The sequence below is a fragment of the Bidens hawaiensis genome, unplaced genomic scaffold, assembly GCF_021521415.1.
Source record: "Bidens hawaiensis isolate Kalapana, Puna unplaced genomic scaffold, B.hawaiensis_p1.1 tig00019715_1, whole genome shotgun sequence".
Classification (NCBI taxonomy): domain Eukaryota; kingdom Viridiplantae; phylum Streptophyta; class Magnoliopsida; order Asterales; family Asteraceae; genus Bidens; species Bidens hawaiensis.
This window is the reverse complement of record NW_027492996.1, coordinates 60,388-77,169: the sequence shown is the minus strand read 5'-3', so window position 1 is coordinate 77,169 and position 16,782 is coordinate 60,388. Positions and strand designations below refer to the sequence as shown.

Genomic DNA, 16,782 nt, shown 5'->3' with positions numbered 1-16,782 from the left:
TATTTGGTTTTATAAATTTAAAGCTTTGTGTGAATTGCATGTTTTAATTGTGCATTATTTATTAACTTCTTTACCACATCAACTGCAGTGGCTCAAAAAACGCTCAATTTAAGTTTTAGTGGTTCAGGGATATCCCGCTCATATTTCACAAGAGGGCAAATCATAATTATCTCTAAAAGAATGTAATTTAGAAATTAAAGAGTGGATGAGTTTCAGATGTTAGAAAAAAAAAGATTTAAGACTAAATAAATATATAACAACATTAAATTAACCAAAGGGTCTTTGGTACTCTAATATTACCAAAGTGGTGAGTAATGTTTTGTATTTTCAATTGCTCTCATTCAAGTGTCGTGATAGCAAAAAGTGTAATATAGGAATATAGTCAAAGAGTTTATGAGTTAGCGTTCTAAAAGATAACATCATGTTAGTGTTTTTTTTTGAAAAGCCAATATATTAAAAAAAATAAAAAACAAAGTAACACTTAAACTAACTTTATTCATAACCCAACTCAACCTAATTTTTTTAATAAAAAACTTATTTCTCTTTCTCTCTCTCCCTCTCCCTCTCTCTCTCTCACCTATATAATCCAATCTAATTCAACTTTTCACTTTTATTCATAACACAACCCAAACCAAACCAATTATTTTAATACATATATCTTATTTAGATTTTAATTTATTCTATAAATTTATTAAAACTAATAAAAATATTTATTAAAACTAATCTAAAAGTTAATTTTCATTCAAAACCCAACTCAAAACTACTTTTTAACTACATAAATATGGTTTGTAGTTTTCAAAATATATTTAATAAAATAGACTTTTAAGATAATAAGTTTACAAACTAATAATATTGTAACGCAACATACTTAAAAAATACGTTTTTTTATCGAAACTTCGTTTTTAATAAAACTTATATTGGAACATTTAAAAAAAATTAAACAAGACTTTGTTTTTTTTATCATTTGAAAAGGTTAAATATCAATATTTATTATAAAGAAAAACTATTTTATATGTGAAATTAATTGTTAAATGAAAAAAAATAAAATATATAGGCCAATTAGTTAGTGGCATGTGGCATATACTAAGTTGCAACCTTGGGTTGCCACAACAACCTGGTGGGTTCATGAAGAAAACTTATTTTTTATTTTCTTTAATTGATTGAGCCCATCAAACAATGTAATGACCTCCTAGAAGGTTGTTGATAAACTTAGTCTTACAAGAGGCAAGTAACCCAAAAAAACGAAAAAACTAAACAACAAAGTTTATAAAGAGAAAAACTAACACCATGTTAGCTGATTTACCTGTTTATCATCTGATAATGTAGCATGATACTATTCTCTCATGTAAATTTGTTTTTTAATAAAAAAACACCTTGTATCTCGTTAGATTAAAGCTAGCTCGAAATACTAAGATAGATCTATTTGTAAATGAGTCAATGCAAGCTCGTGTGTTTGGCTCGTTTAGTTCTAGTATTAATTTTAATATTATGCTTTATATAAAATAAAGGGATATTGGTTTTAATACTCTCAACTTTGACCCATTGGTAGATAGCACTCCCAATTTACGATTTGTCTTCCACCACTCTCAACTTGCAATTTGTTTTCTCATGTCACTCCCGAACTTAACGGACCTTAACCTCGTTAGTTTTTTGCGAATAAACTACCAAAATAGTCCCTAATGTTTTATCAAATATTCAACTTTCGTCCCCACTTTTTAACATTCTTAACTTTAGTCTCCACACTCAAACCATCGTCCCTACCAGTTCCCAATTGCATCTCAAAACAATCACCGTCACTAGCACTCCGGCAACACCAACATCGCCACCACAACCGCCTACCACAACCACTGCTGAAAACACCCCGCAAATCAAATCATGAGTCGCCTGAATCGCCACCCAACCACCATCTTCCCTTCATATTTAGTTACCTAAATCCAAACTCATCCGCACCATCACCATCTCATTTGCTTTTTTCATTCAACGACCGCCGAGCAAGTTGCCGCCATCCTCAGATCTCGTAAAAGCCATTGTTGTCCTCCTCCAGGTGGCTAAACATGAATCGTAGGGTGAACTGCCCGCCTTGAACCACCAAACACGTCTGTTCATAGGTGGCGGTTTAGAGAGAGGGGATAATTGGATTGGTGGTTCTGTTGATCCAGTCGAGTGGAGATCGACGGTGGTGGTGGTGTAAATTTAGGTTAACTAATCATGTGTCAACACTAAAGAAGAGGGGTGATTGATGACTGGCATTGGAAGTGGCGGTTGGTGGTTGTCAGTGGTGGCGACGGTTTGTGGTTGTCGGCAGGGAAGAGGGGTGGTGGTTGGCCGGAGAGGGATGGTGGAATCTATAATAAACAAAATTTTAATTTTATCCCTTGATATTTGAAAACTGACATTTTTTACCCAAAACACTAACGAAGTTAGTGTCTCGTTACTCCGGGAGTGCCAGAAGAAAATGTGTTAAAAGTAGGGAGTGTTGGGGAACATTTCGTAAGTTGAGAGTGCTATCTATTAGACCACAACCTAAACCGGATCCACAACCCGGTCCATGCACTTAACTTTGGTCCACAGTTATTAATTCAAAATTTGAATTAGTTTGAATATTGTATTATTTTTTGTATTGATTTAGTCTTCCTTGATTGTTGTATTCTTTCCTAGTCTTTAGCTATTTACAATGTATTTATATTTTATCTATTCAATGAAATAAATCATTCCATTGCAATATAATATGGTATCAGAGCCAGAAAGATCTGATTACCACTATCCGCCGCCCTACTTTTTCCGTTTCCGGCCATCTTCCTCCTAAAGCATGTCGATTGAGAACAGTCAACTCACATCTATTTCTTCCATTCCCATCACATCAACCTCTTAAACATGGCAAACGTAAACAACTCTCAACCTCAAGGCATACTACCAACTCCCCATCAACCCAACAAATATCGACCATTCTTAGGAGAATGCCAATTTTGTTTTAAACAAGGTCATTCTCTCACCTTTTGTTATGCATTCAAAAAGCTGCACCCAACCATAAGCCTTCCCACATATCAACCACAAACACATATGATGGGAATCAACAACAATAGCACTTCCAACCCCATTTGGTTATTTGACAGTCGAGCTTCTCACCACATTACCAATGATCTCAATGCCTTGTCGTTTCACACTCCGTATGACGGTAGTGAGGAACTAATCATTGGTGATGGTTCGTCACTTATTATAACTCATATTGGCTCTATTAATATTTCCTTTTCCAATGTCTCTTTCACATTAAACAACGTCCTTTGAGTTCCGTCTATCTCACGTAATATCATATCTATATCTCGTTTATGCATTGATAACAATATACTAATTCAATTCTTCTCTTTCAATTTTGTTATCAAAGACTCCCAAACTCATCTACCACTCCTAAGGGGAACAACTAGTAATGGCATCTATGAGCTTCGGCCTTCAACCCGACCACCTCATGTTTTTCACATGAAGACTAGTAAGGCTTCCTTTTGGCACCATCGCCTAGGACATCCACATTCCAAAGTCATGCAACATTTAGCATCATCCATTTCTTCAATTTCAGATTTCCATGATCATTGTAATTCATGTTCCATCAACAAGAGTCATAAACTACCATTTCATATTTCTTCAATAACTTCTAATGCACCATTAGAAATCTTGTTTTCCGATGTATGGACTCACCGGTTCCCTCTCTTGATGGATTCAAATATTACATAATTTTTGTAAACCACTTTACAAAATATATTTGGATTTATCCTTTGAAACACAAATCCGACTCTCTCGACACTTTTACGCGTTTCCAACGCCTAGTTGAAAACTATTTTCAATCCAAAATTAAAACCCTATTTTCCGATAACGGGGGTGAATATCTTAAATTATCCTCCCACCTATCCTCTTGTGGTATATGAGTATATCTCACCTCACATCCCCACCTCACACCCCGGAACACAACGGCTATGCGGAACGACATATAGTCGAAACGGGTTTAGCTCTTCTATCCCATGCAAAATTACCAATCAAGTTTTGGACTTTTGCATTTACAACCGTAACTTACCTAATCAACCGACTACCTACAATTAATCTAAACAATGACTCGCCCTTCTATCGTTTGTTTCACAAGCAACCTAATTACGACAAACTTCGTTGTTATGATTACTTATCTTACCCGTGGTTACATCCCTACACAAACCACAAAATTCAATATCGTTCAAACCCATGTATTTTTGTAGGTTACTCATCATCTCAAAGTGCCTATCATGTCCTTGACCCTCTAACGAACCGCATATATACTTCTCGTCATGTTCAATTCATAGAACATATTTTTCCATATGAATCTCTTCTTAATAGCCCTACACCCCCTACCCCACATCCAGACAACTTACTCCCACTCATTGTTCAATTTCTCAATCCCACCCAACCAACTATAACAACATCCCCTCCTTTAAATAATTCTGTTACTCAACGTCCCACCACAACTCCAACAATATCCACGGCCCCCTCAACTAGTGCTCATGTTTCTCCTGCCATACAACCCGATACCAACATCAACCTTATTAATTATTCTAATCGCTCACATGATCCCTTCACTTCATTGGATGCATCTCCATCTCCTCCCTCCAACTCTCCTACAACCTCCAACTCTCCCATTACTCCCGCCATTACGCCACCAATTACTCGTTATAACAAGCCATAAAAATAAAGGAACAAAAGAAGAGAAAATTCCATCCTACATTTGTGGAGGAAAGAAAATGAGGAGCTTCCACCATGATAAAAATAGGATTGTAAGTCCTTGTCCCACATCGCTAAATTACAAAACTAGTGAGCTCTTTATAAGAAAGAAAACTCATATGTTAATGTTCTTATAAGACAAATCACACCCAGTGGTCCTAGCGGAGGGTGCGAAGCACCCGAACGTGCATGCGCACGGGCACGGGATCGAGCGAAGTGAGATGGGGGCAATGTGGCGCTTTTCTTAATAATCCTTCCATCGCCTCATCGCGTAGCGCGATGACGTGTAACCTAATCCAAATATATGGCGACGTAGCGATACACGATGAGCTGATATAGCTACCCATCGCGTACCGCAACGTGGAGGTTACGCTGACAAGACACGTCACTTGCCACGTGGCGTGCCACGTATCAAGCCTAGGGCTAACTCAACAAAGCTATAAGATGCTTCGCGATACGCGACGCCTTTGCCTATGGCCATCGCGTATCGCGACGGGCTTCAGAATCAGCTATAAATATGTTGATCATCAGACATTCCTCCTCGCACCAGATTCTCATCTTTCTCTCTGACGTTTTCACACGCATAAATATAGATATTAAGAGTATAGTATAATACCCAAATTATCGTAACGATATCCTATCCGATCGAAAGAAATATACACGAATCCGAAAGCTCTGCCTATTAAGGTAAGACATTGTGCCATCGTGTAAAGTTTCTACTCTCGTGATTATCGTTATGATTATTGGTTTTATACTAATCGAGATATACTACATTGTGTTTATCCTAGGTGCTTAATACCAAGAGGCTTTTTCTTAAATTGTAAACCTGCAACGTGAGACATTCGAGTTTTTATACAACTCACATTTGCGTGAGACAACTATTTTTCTGACATTATCATGATCATTTCAAAACCTATAAAACTCATGGCAAATGGTCTAAATGTTTTCAAATATATTTTTAAAGTATTTTAAATACATTACAGTGATTAAGTCTCTGTAGACTTACGGGATGGTTACTACTTGTATTGTGGGGTTTTGTATACAAGGCCTGCCTACTGGGCTATTACACGTTACTTATTGGACAAGTGTTAGCCAATAAGTAATATGACCACAGTCATAGATACGGTCGAGTGACAAGTACCTTTCGGTAATTTGTAAGCAGGCATGTGTAAAAACATCTTAATGCTGTAACTGTAAAATGTGTCATTTACAAATGAATGTACTCACCAGTATTTCTTGCTAATCAAATATTTTAAACATGTTTCAGGTGACTTGTTAGAGATAAAGAAATAATGTCTGCGGGCTTCCAGCTTAAATAAGTGGCTTGTTACCAGAATAAAGAAACGTGTTTTGTAAATTAGGTTTTAACCCTATAAAACTTATGTTTGTATCAAAAGGGATTAAATTACCGGTTTATCATAATAATAAACATGGTGTTTTTATAACTCTGATCATTTTTCCTAACTACGGTTCTGATGAAATATTCCGCTGCAAAATAATTTAATAAACACCGATACCACCAATCAATGTTCACGGCTTCCCTCCCAGGGTATAGGGGTCGGGGCTGCGACACTCGTAACACTCGAAAACCAAACTCAAAAGATCATAATTCTGATTTTGTTCTCTACACTACTACTCTACAACCATTCACCGAACCGTCCAACATTACACAAGCTCTTAAACAACCGCAATGGCGCAAAGCCATGCAAGATGAGTTCGACGCTTTGCATTGAAACCAAACTTGGACTCTCGTTCCCTCTACTTCGGCACCAAATATTGTTGGTTGTAAGTGGGTCTTTCGAACCAAATTCAAACCGGACGGCTCGGTTGAATGCCTCAAAGCACGACTCGTTGCTAAAGGCTTTCATCAAAGACCCGGATTAGACTATGTTGAGACTTTTAGCCCCGTAGTCAAACCCGCTACTCTCCGTCTAATACTTGCCTTAGCCACCTCACATAATAGGTGTCTCCGCCAACTTGATATAAACAACGCCTTTCTTCAAGGTTCTCTAACCAAATCTGTCTACATGTCCCAACCTCCGGGTTTCGTCGACCCTTCTCATCCTACTCATGTATGCAAGCTCAACAAGGCAATTTATGGCCTCCGTCAAGCATCACGAGTCTGGTACAATGAACTCAAAACCTACCTTGTTTCAAACAACTTCAAACCCACTATTTCTGATCCTTCCCTCTTTGTCAACAAGCTCACATCTTCTCCCATCTATATTCTTGTTTATGTAGATGATATAATTATTACGGGTCCCAACTCGTCTCTCGTTAACAGCTTCATTCATTCACCTGCAAATCGTTTCTCTTTGAAAGACCTTGGTCCTTTATCTTATTTCCTTGGTGTTGAAGTAATTCCTCACACCAATGGTTTGTTCCTTTCTCAAAGTAAATACATACTTGATCTTCTTAATCGAGCAAATATGAGTGATTGTAAGCCGAAAACCACACCCATATCTACCTTCGACACACTTACCAAGATTGATGGAAAATCATTAGCTTCTCCAACCGAATATCATGCCTTCGTAGGGGCTCTTCAATACCTATCATTGACCCGCCCTGATGTAGCATTTACCGTTAACAAATTGTCACAGTTTATGCACTCTCCCACAGATCTCCATTGGGTCGCTTTAAAAAGACTTCTTCGTTACTTACATGGTACAATGCATCATGGACTTTTAATCCGTCGTAATTCACCTTTGCAGTTACATGCCTTTACGGACGCCGATTGGGCCGGTGACAAGATTACATACCGAATCATAACTGGATATATTGTGTATCTTGGTTCAAACCCAATATCATAGAGCTCTAAAAGACAACCAACTTTGGCTCGTTCATCCACGGAAGCCGAGTTTCGAGCAGTTGCATCCACTACAACCGAAGTACAATGGATCATTTCCTTACTACATGAACTCAGTTACAGGTCGTCGATCACCCCTGCTATTTACTGTGATAATCTAAGTGCCACACACTACTCGGCTAATCCGGTATTTCACTCTCGCATGAAAAACTTAGCACTAGACTTTCATTTTGTTCGTGAGAAAGTTCAAGTCGGCACAATACGAGTTACTCACATTTCGGGTGATGACCAACTTGCAGACGCCCTCACCAAACCCCTACTAAAACCACGATATCAATCTCTTGTGTCCAAGATTGGACTTCTCCGAAAATCGTCCATCTTGCGGGGGCATATTAGACCACAACCGAAACCGGATCCACAGCCCGGTCCATGCACTTAACTTTGGTCCACAGTTATTAATTCAAAATTTGAATTAGTTTGAATATTGTATTATTTTTTGTATTGATTTAGTCTTCCTTGATTGTTGTATTCTTTCATAGTCTTTAGCTATTTACAATGTATTTATATTTTACCTATTCAATGAAGTAAATCATTACATTGCAATATAATACTATGTATCAATGGGTCAAAGTTAAGAGTATTTAAAACCAATATTTCTAAAATAAAAAATGTTAATGTTAATTTTATTTTGAACAAGCTAGCTTGAGATTTCTACAAATCAAACTCAAGCTCAAATTTCAACTCGTTAAACGGTCGCGAACACAAAACGGGTGGGGGAGTTATCATTGTCTACTTCGAAGTTTGATTATGCGAAAGCGGATCAGATCATTGTCCCTTTTTTTAATCAAAAGCAATAATGTGCTTTATATGATTAATCATTTTTAGTGCTACTGTGTTGACACTATTGTATAGACGTTAAGACACTTGTTAATTAACATCATGTGTATGAGGGAAAAGTCTCATAACCCAATCAGAGGCGGACTCAAGTGTATAGGAAGGGGGAAAAAAATATATATAGTGTAACTTTTAAGCGAAAATTCCGATTGCCCCTCTTAAAAAATCTGGTTAAGGTCTCCTGTTGCCCTAGATCCCTAAACTTTTAGCACATACTCATCTGAATTTTTTCGGCAAACAATGGCGGTGCTCGTTGGTTTCTCTGTTGTTGAATGTAAAGAACATGCAGATGAAGAGGAAGAAGATAAGCTGTACTTGTTAGGGTTAATAATTGTTTTATCTAGTATAAGATGGGCCTTTTCAATTAAAGCCCAACCAAAAGTTAAAATAAAAAGTCTATATTTAACACTATATATGGGCCGAAAACTTACAATCTGTAACCTAAGTTGTAATTACTTTATTACTTTTTAAATGAATAAATAATATTCCAAATTCTTTATTTAGTTTTATTATCCTATGCTTTTTGGTGTTTAATCTGAAATTTGCTATTTATGTTACTATTATTTTAGTATAACAGTACATATCTAGTTTGTGGAGTTCAAATAATAGGCACATTCATGTTTTAATATATATATATATATATATATATATATATATATATATACATAAATATAATTAAGTATGTGAAATTTAGTTTAGTTTTAATTTTTTATCATGTCTCCTAGATCGACCTGACCCGGTATGAATCGAAAAATAAATTATTATATTGTGATACTCATACGATGCTTAAAAATTTCCGCCCCCCAAGAAAAAAATTCCTGGGTCCGCCACTGAATCCAATCGAAAGATATTTGTATAATACATATTGATATTAGTTACAATACAAACAAGGAAAATAATAAAAACAATAAATACAATTTATTAGACAAAAAGGAATGAACGTGACTGATAGCAATGAGTGGGATTGCTGTCTATCATCCCCCCTCAAACATGACGGCAGTGAGCCAGTGAACATACATGAAGTAATTTCCGAAAGTGTTCGAATTGAGGTCTTGGTAGACTTTTGATGAAATTCTCGGCCAGTTGAAGCTTGGTAGGAATAAAACAAGTATGAAGTTTGCCTGATATAAGGAGCTCAGACAAAATGATAATCCATTAATCCAAGTTTATGTGTTTGGCTCGTTTATGAGAAATGAGATTTTGACTCATGAATAAGGCACACGGTTGTAACAAAGAAATGTAGATCTAACTAGTGGAAGAGCATGAAGTTCACATGACAAGAGAGTGATCCAAATGATTTTGGTAGTAGTGTTAACCATAGCTCTATTTTCCGACTCTCAACTGGACCTGGAGACGCTGGGTTGTTTCTTTGCACACCATGAAACAAGATTACCTCCTAAAAAGATGGAATAATCATAAGTTGACTGTCGTGTTTCAATGAAATGGTCCCAATCCGCATCAGAGTAACCCAAAATAGTAGTTTGTTTAGGTCGTTGAAAGACAATACCATGCGATATTGTTCCTTTCACATAACAGAGTATGCGTTTAACGAGGGGAAGTGATGGTCTGTCAGAGCATGTAAAAACTAACATGCTTGGTTAACCGGATAAGCAAGATGGCAGGTAATGTTAAAAATTTTAGGCACCAACAATTGAACGATAAAAGGTAGGATTGGGGGGGGGGGGGGGGTACGGTGCTGGTGGAGGTGAAAGAATCTGTGGTAGCAAGGGGTGTGGAACAATATAAAAAAAAGGATTGCGAAATTGGACATGGAGGGTGGAACATTCAACCCCCTTTAGAAGTGCAAGAGTTATGGAACTATCTTGTGTAATTGTCGAGCACTTCTTGGAGGATACAAATGGTAAGTGGAGGTGGGAGTTATAGAAAGATGGGCTATTTACAATAAAGTCGATTAGTTTTCATGTCCGTAACTCTAAAGAGGATGTCTCAACTTTTGCTATGGAATGGAATGTGTAGGTTCCTCTAAAGGTCAGTCTTTTTGGATAGAGGGCGGAAATAAGAAGAATCGCAAAACTGAACGCCCTTTATAAAATAAATTTATGAATAAAATTAATTGGTGCCCATTATGTAAAAGCGAAAAAGAATCGGCGGATCATGTACTAATATCTTGCTATGTGTCATCGTTAATAAGCCAATTTATTACTAGTTGGTGCGGCATAACCCGGTGTATCCACCTCTCAATAGTGAACTCGATAAGATGAAACATCAATCAATAATTCATTCAATAATCCTCATAGCATGTTGATGCATATGAAAGGCGAGATACGAGATCTTCTTCGACAACAAAAAGGTGTCGGTTAATAGAATTAAGAAAGAGATCAAAAGATCGAGCTTTCTTCTTTGGGTGAAGAATATGAAGAAAATAATGAGACGCATAGGGAAACTTTGTGTGCCTTTTTCATTTTGATTATACTTGTATTGTGGTGTATATGTAATAATGTAATTGAGCATAATGTTGTATGTTGCCTAGCATTTGCTAGTCTTGATATTGTTTGTTCAATAAAATTGGTTCAAAAAGAAAAAAAAACTACTGGTGAAATATTCCCTCGGTAACCTTAAAAAATATAATGTATTCTTATATGTAAATATATTTAAATTCAAGAAAACATATATCTGTTTCTATTTGATTTTTAATAAGATATCTCATAGTTGACTATGACTCATATTTTGTCATTATTTGTCTTTACAACTAGTTTGTAGAAGTATTTTGTTAATGAAATGGTTGTAAAGTGTAAACATAACTTTTTAAATTAATCTAGTAATCATACTAAATATTATGAATGGAAAAGTTAATATGAGCTATTAGACATCTAACTTATTTGGGAAACATATCAAATCTATGTAGTTTTGATAAAAAGCCAATTAAAATCCAATTTAAATCTATTTAGAACACAAAACTAACTCCATAACTTTCTCAAAACACTCTAGCCGGAATCAATCGTAAAAAATCCCATTAACACGGGAATCATTTCGTTGTTGAAATCCATTTCGTTCTAAATCTCATTAATATAAATGGAACTGGGTATGTTGAAAAAAACAAGTTGAAGAAAACAATGTTGAACTCGAATTAAGAAAAAACATAATAAAACAAAACTAAATCGACTGTTATTATCTAGAAACTTCAAATTAAAAAAGAAGACAACATGAACTCCTTTGTTGTTATTAAAATATTAAACAAACCCGAAAACATAGGTCGAACATCAGCGGGCACACAAAACCGATGAAGAAGAAGCGCTATCGAATGGTTATACAATTTTTGGAGACATTAAGGGAGATAATTATGTAAAAAAGGAAAGAGACTTGAAGTGATTTAAAATCAAAATTATGTAGTTTTAATTGGTTACATATACAAGTTATATACGTAATAGTCTCATATTCACTTTCTCCTATTATGAAATATACCAAAACAAAATTATATATAGCTATATAAACAAATAGTTAATGGATTAACGCTCATTGCAACGACAAAGACTTTAAAACACCAAAAGATTTGGAGGTCTTAAGATCAAGTGTTCGATATAACATAAATTCCCTCTTAAAAAAAAGTAAAAGAAAACTATATAAACAATAAATTCCATAAATGGTGTTCATACTCGAATTTAAAAATCAGGTCGGTCCACCTAGTTTTATAAACCAAATTTTATAAGGGAATCCCCAGAAAAACGAATATTGTGTTTCCAATCTAAACAAACAACTCATGCCAGATTTTCAGCACAACCTGTTTTCTAGTATTTATTCTAAAATAATATGTATAGAATACTTTCATTTTATAACCTACAATATTTGGACACTACAGTAACCATGCATAATACAATTAAACAATTAATATCAAAATAGTGAAAAAAGTAAAAGTGTGACATAAAAATCTCTATATAAATTAAAAATATTACATTTTAAGAACAGTGTACAAATGTATCATATAGATATTACAATCCGTACTATATGTGTTAAGTGTATCACATAATACATATAATTAAAATTACAGTAGTGAGACACAAGAAAAAACTTGTAAGTAACTAGGCATGCGTTATTTTAAAACCAATATTATGTTAAAAACCATGAGAATTTAACAGAACACTTATATATAGTATATAGTTATGATTTAAATGGACGATAAGCAAGCAGTTATGTAACTGCATTACGTATCACATTTAAATAAAAAAGAACAACTTAATTATACCGTTCTCAGAATTCTCTATATTCTTATTTTTTTTTACTGATTTTAAAACTTCTACAATGTGTAAATGTATGATCACCTAAACTTTGAAAAATATATTAATGTTTTGGATTTGACAACAGAACAATAATATTATGAACAATTACTGTATAAACTTTGACTATAAAGAAACCTTGTAAAATATATTAATGTTTCGGATTTGACAACTAAACAAATCCATAACCAAAGAATCAATCTTCTCTATGTACATTTAGAAACCAAAAAAGAATAGATCAAAAGTATACCGAAAAAACCTCTTTCCAATTTCCGATCAACCAATAATAATATTATTATTATTATTATTACTATTATCAACTCTTCCAAGCATAAACCAGCAACGAAAAACCCGAAGGCCCTTTAAGCTCATTCTCCTCCACACTCTCCCATTCCATAACCGACCCGCACCCGGACGACACCGACGATAACGATGACGACGACGAGCTTTTCGCCCTTTTCAACTTCTCCTTTCTCATTTTCTTCATTTCGAAACCAAACCCGAAACCAGACCCGAATGCTGATATACCCGACCCGGACCCGTTTAACCGGGATAAAAATGTATCATCCTCATGGTAGTCAAATCCGGATTTCTCAAATCTGAACATGAACAACGCGTAACTGTCATCAACTTCTTCTCCCAACAGCCAATTATGAACGTCCCACGAGATTTGAATAGTCACGCCGTCGATTTCGACGCGCTCGTTGCCTCGAAATTTCCATTGTAAATGTTTTACGACCAGCACTCGTTTACTGTCCACGGAAAAATATAACCGGGACTCGTCCCCAACGCCAGAACTGTCACTACTGGCGCTGGCGACGCGAGTGCAGTCAATAGTGATTTCATGGGTTTTCCCGCGAAAAGTCACTTTAGTGGTGTATTTTTTATTGGCTACGCCGGGAACATGTTCCCGGCGTAGCATGGTTATTTGGGATTTATTTGATTGGTTGGATTTGATTTTATTGTAGGCTCGTTTTGGGGAGTCTCCAATGAGGAGTGTTATTTGGTTGTTTGCGGTTACCGAGATGTAGAATCCGGATACAGGTTCCGGGCCAAATTCAAATTTGGCCCGTGACAGGTCGTAGTGTATCCGGATGGAGTCGGTGGGGGAGATTGAAATTTTTTTGAAACCGTAACGGTTCCAAAAAATGAAGGGTTTGATTTGGAGGTAGAAGGAGGGGTTGCCGAAAAAAGTGTCTCCGGCGGCGGCGCCGTCATCGCCGGCGCCGGAGGGTAGGAGGTGGAGGTGAAGCGATCGGGTGAATAGGGTGCGGGACCAGGTTAGGGCGAAGATGCCGATATTGGTGTGGTAGAGAGTGGTGGTGACGTTGGGTTTTGGCGACGGTGGTGATGGCAGTGACGGCGGTGGGGGGTTGGAGGACATGGTGGTGGATTGGGTAATGAACTAATGATAATAATAATATTAATATTATTATTTTGGTTATTGGAAGAAAGTGTAGCTTAAAAGAATGGGTTTATAAAGGGGTGAGTGGAACAATGGGGTGCGGGAAATAGACGTTTTGGTCAAATCCAAAAAATCTTATTTCACACGACTAGGATTTTAATTATTTACTAATCATGTTTTTAAAAGTAAATAATCAAATAATTTATGTTTTAAGATCGAACGCTGCCTAATCATCTAGAAAAAACCTTCTGCTCATCCAACGAATTAATATTCACGTTTACCATATCTATATTGTAATGCATGTAAATGTGAAACTTTATATGGCAAAACTACGTTTTTTTATATGTGCAATATACAACTTTGATTATTATAACATATATACGGAACTGTATAATACAATCAGGGCCACCTCTTATGTTGATCACTTGATTAAGGTGAAGCCCTAGCTTTAGGCTTCCAAGACAAGAAGACCTCCTGAAGAGGTAGGTCCCAGCAGAGCCCAGTTGGACCCGCAAGATTCACCTTGAACAGGGACGTCTGCGCAACAACCAACTGCTCCCGCAGGACCCACCATGCTCAGAGAAAACCTTACGCGCAGTACGCCAGCTGTACCCTCAGGGAAAGCCTCCCAATGGTGAAGTACCCCGCTTGTTCCCGCAGTTGCGGATACAAGCCATCAGAGAAGGCTACCCGCACTGACAGCAAGGCTACACGCACAAGGCACTAGCTATTTCAGTAGTCACATGAAGGAATGAGCAAGGCGGGAATACTCCCGCCTAAATGAGCCAGTCCGTATGCTTCTGGAAGATCTTTTGTACTATACCTACTAAGGTATGGGCAGAACAGACGATCTGACCAGAACAGCCCATGAACCAATCACAGGGTGACAGCTCACCGACAACAGTACGAGGAGGAGCACCCTCTAGTACTGTTTGTCACTATTAGCCGCTGCCTACTCACCAACCCTTACTATGGGACGTGCGCAGCCTACAGTTGGTGGAACAGTGCATAACCGGCAGTAAAGGAACAGTGTACAGCCGACCTTGTTACTGTCGGCCGTAGTCTATCCACCAACCAGCATGGCCTGTGCGTAGTCCACTGTTGGTAGAACAGGAATACTATTCAGCCGGCTGTACCTTCTAGGAAACCTACCTTCGGCTATAAATACTCCAACACCTTGGAATGGTAAGATCATCATCTGATATCTCATTCTTATCTAGCAATCTCTTAATATACACTTATATTTAGAGCAATCTAGTCTGATTCTCACGCCGGAGGGTGGTCACAAGGAGGAACCCCCCCCCTTCTCAGTGACGAGCTTACGGTGTCTGTTTTGCAGGTCACCTGAAGAACAACCTTCTCTGCTGGACCTCATCCTCGTGGGAAACATTACTTAACCCCCAGATTATCCGTAATCTGCCCCCGGGTCACTTAGTGTTTCTTCATTGGCGCCATCCGTGCATAAAAGCTAGAACTAATTCTTAGTTTTTTCAAAAATTTCTGAAGAAATGGTTAACGTTACTCCGGTCCCAAGGCCAGTAAGCGACCAAGAAACCCCGGTAACCACAACCCCAGCAACTGGGGGGAACACCGGCGGTTATACAAATTTTACGAACACTACCCCGGTTACCCAAGCCGAGGCAAGTGCAGTAAACAATATTCCACTAGGGTTCACTGATGCCCAGTTGGAGAAACGAACGAGGGTCCCTCGCCAAACACTAGATCAAGTTAAGGCGTGGGCCGAAGCACGTCAGAAAGAGTTCCAAGCTGAGTTGGATGAACGCTTGCGTTCAGTTCAACAGGCTGACGAATTCGGCAGTACTCGCCAACATCTCAATATGAACAGTGAGTGCGAGTACTCAGACGATGAGCGGGAAGAATCCGATACCGACGCAAACCCTCGCCATAAGGCGAAAGGGAAGCGTAAGGAAACGGACTTCCAACCGACAAGGAATTTTGGGGAAGCCTTTAAACCAACGAATGCGGAGAGAAACCCACGTGACTTCTCCAAAACCTTTAGACCAACTGCTGCAAATGCAGGAAAGTCAAAGTTTGCAAGGGACATTGCGGAAGCAATCGCCCCAAGAAGTGCCAAACAAATGTCCAACATCGGCACTTATGATGGTCTATCCGACCCAGACGACCACTTGAACAGATTCATTGCGGGGGCAACCGTCAGTAACTGGACGAAACCCACGTGGTGTTATATGTTCCAGATGACTCTGGTTGGAGCGGCCAGGGCATGGTTCGATCGTTTACCGGTCCATCACATCTATGATTGGGCGGACTTTCAGAACAAGTTCAGCCAACACTTCAGCCAACAAAGGAAATATACTGAGGAACAGTGGACGATCCTCAACTGCGTTAGAGAGGAGGATGAATCTTTACTAGACTTCATCACTCGCTTCAACTCCAAAAAGCTAAGTCTGGGGAACATAAGTGAAGATCTTGTTCGCGCCGCTTTCATCCAGGGCGCTGAATACCCAGAGCTTATCCGCACATTGACGGGTAAGGACGGCATGCCATCCACATGGGATGCCATCATGACGGCGGCCAAGCGCTTTGCCGAGACGGAGAAGCAACTGGGAAGGGATCTTCCCCAGAGGACACACCTCTACACGCAAAGGACTAGAGAAAACAATGTTCGGATCGCTCGGCAGAACAAAAAGAGGAAGCTAGGTATTTGGCAGTCAAGGGTAAACTTTGAC

General features: G+C 37.9%; 1 protein-coding gene across 1 annotated transcript; it reads right to left on the bottom strand.

The window, feature by feature from the left end:
• Window positions 1-12,985: 12,985 nt before the first annotated feature.
• Window positions 12,986-13,591, bottom strand: LOC143559142 (uncharacterized). The gene has a single exon (XM_077047814.1). It carries the CDS (start codon window positions 13,589-13,591, stop codon window positions 12,986-12,988), a length of 606 nt encoding a protein of 201 aa, XP_076903929.1.
• Between the last annotated feature and the right edge of the window lie 3,191 nt (window positions 13,592-16,782).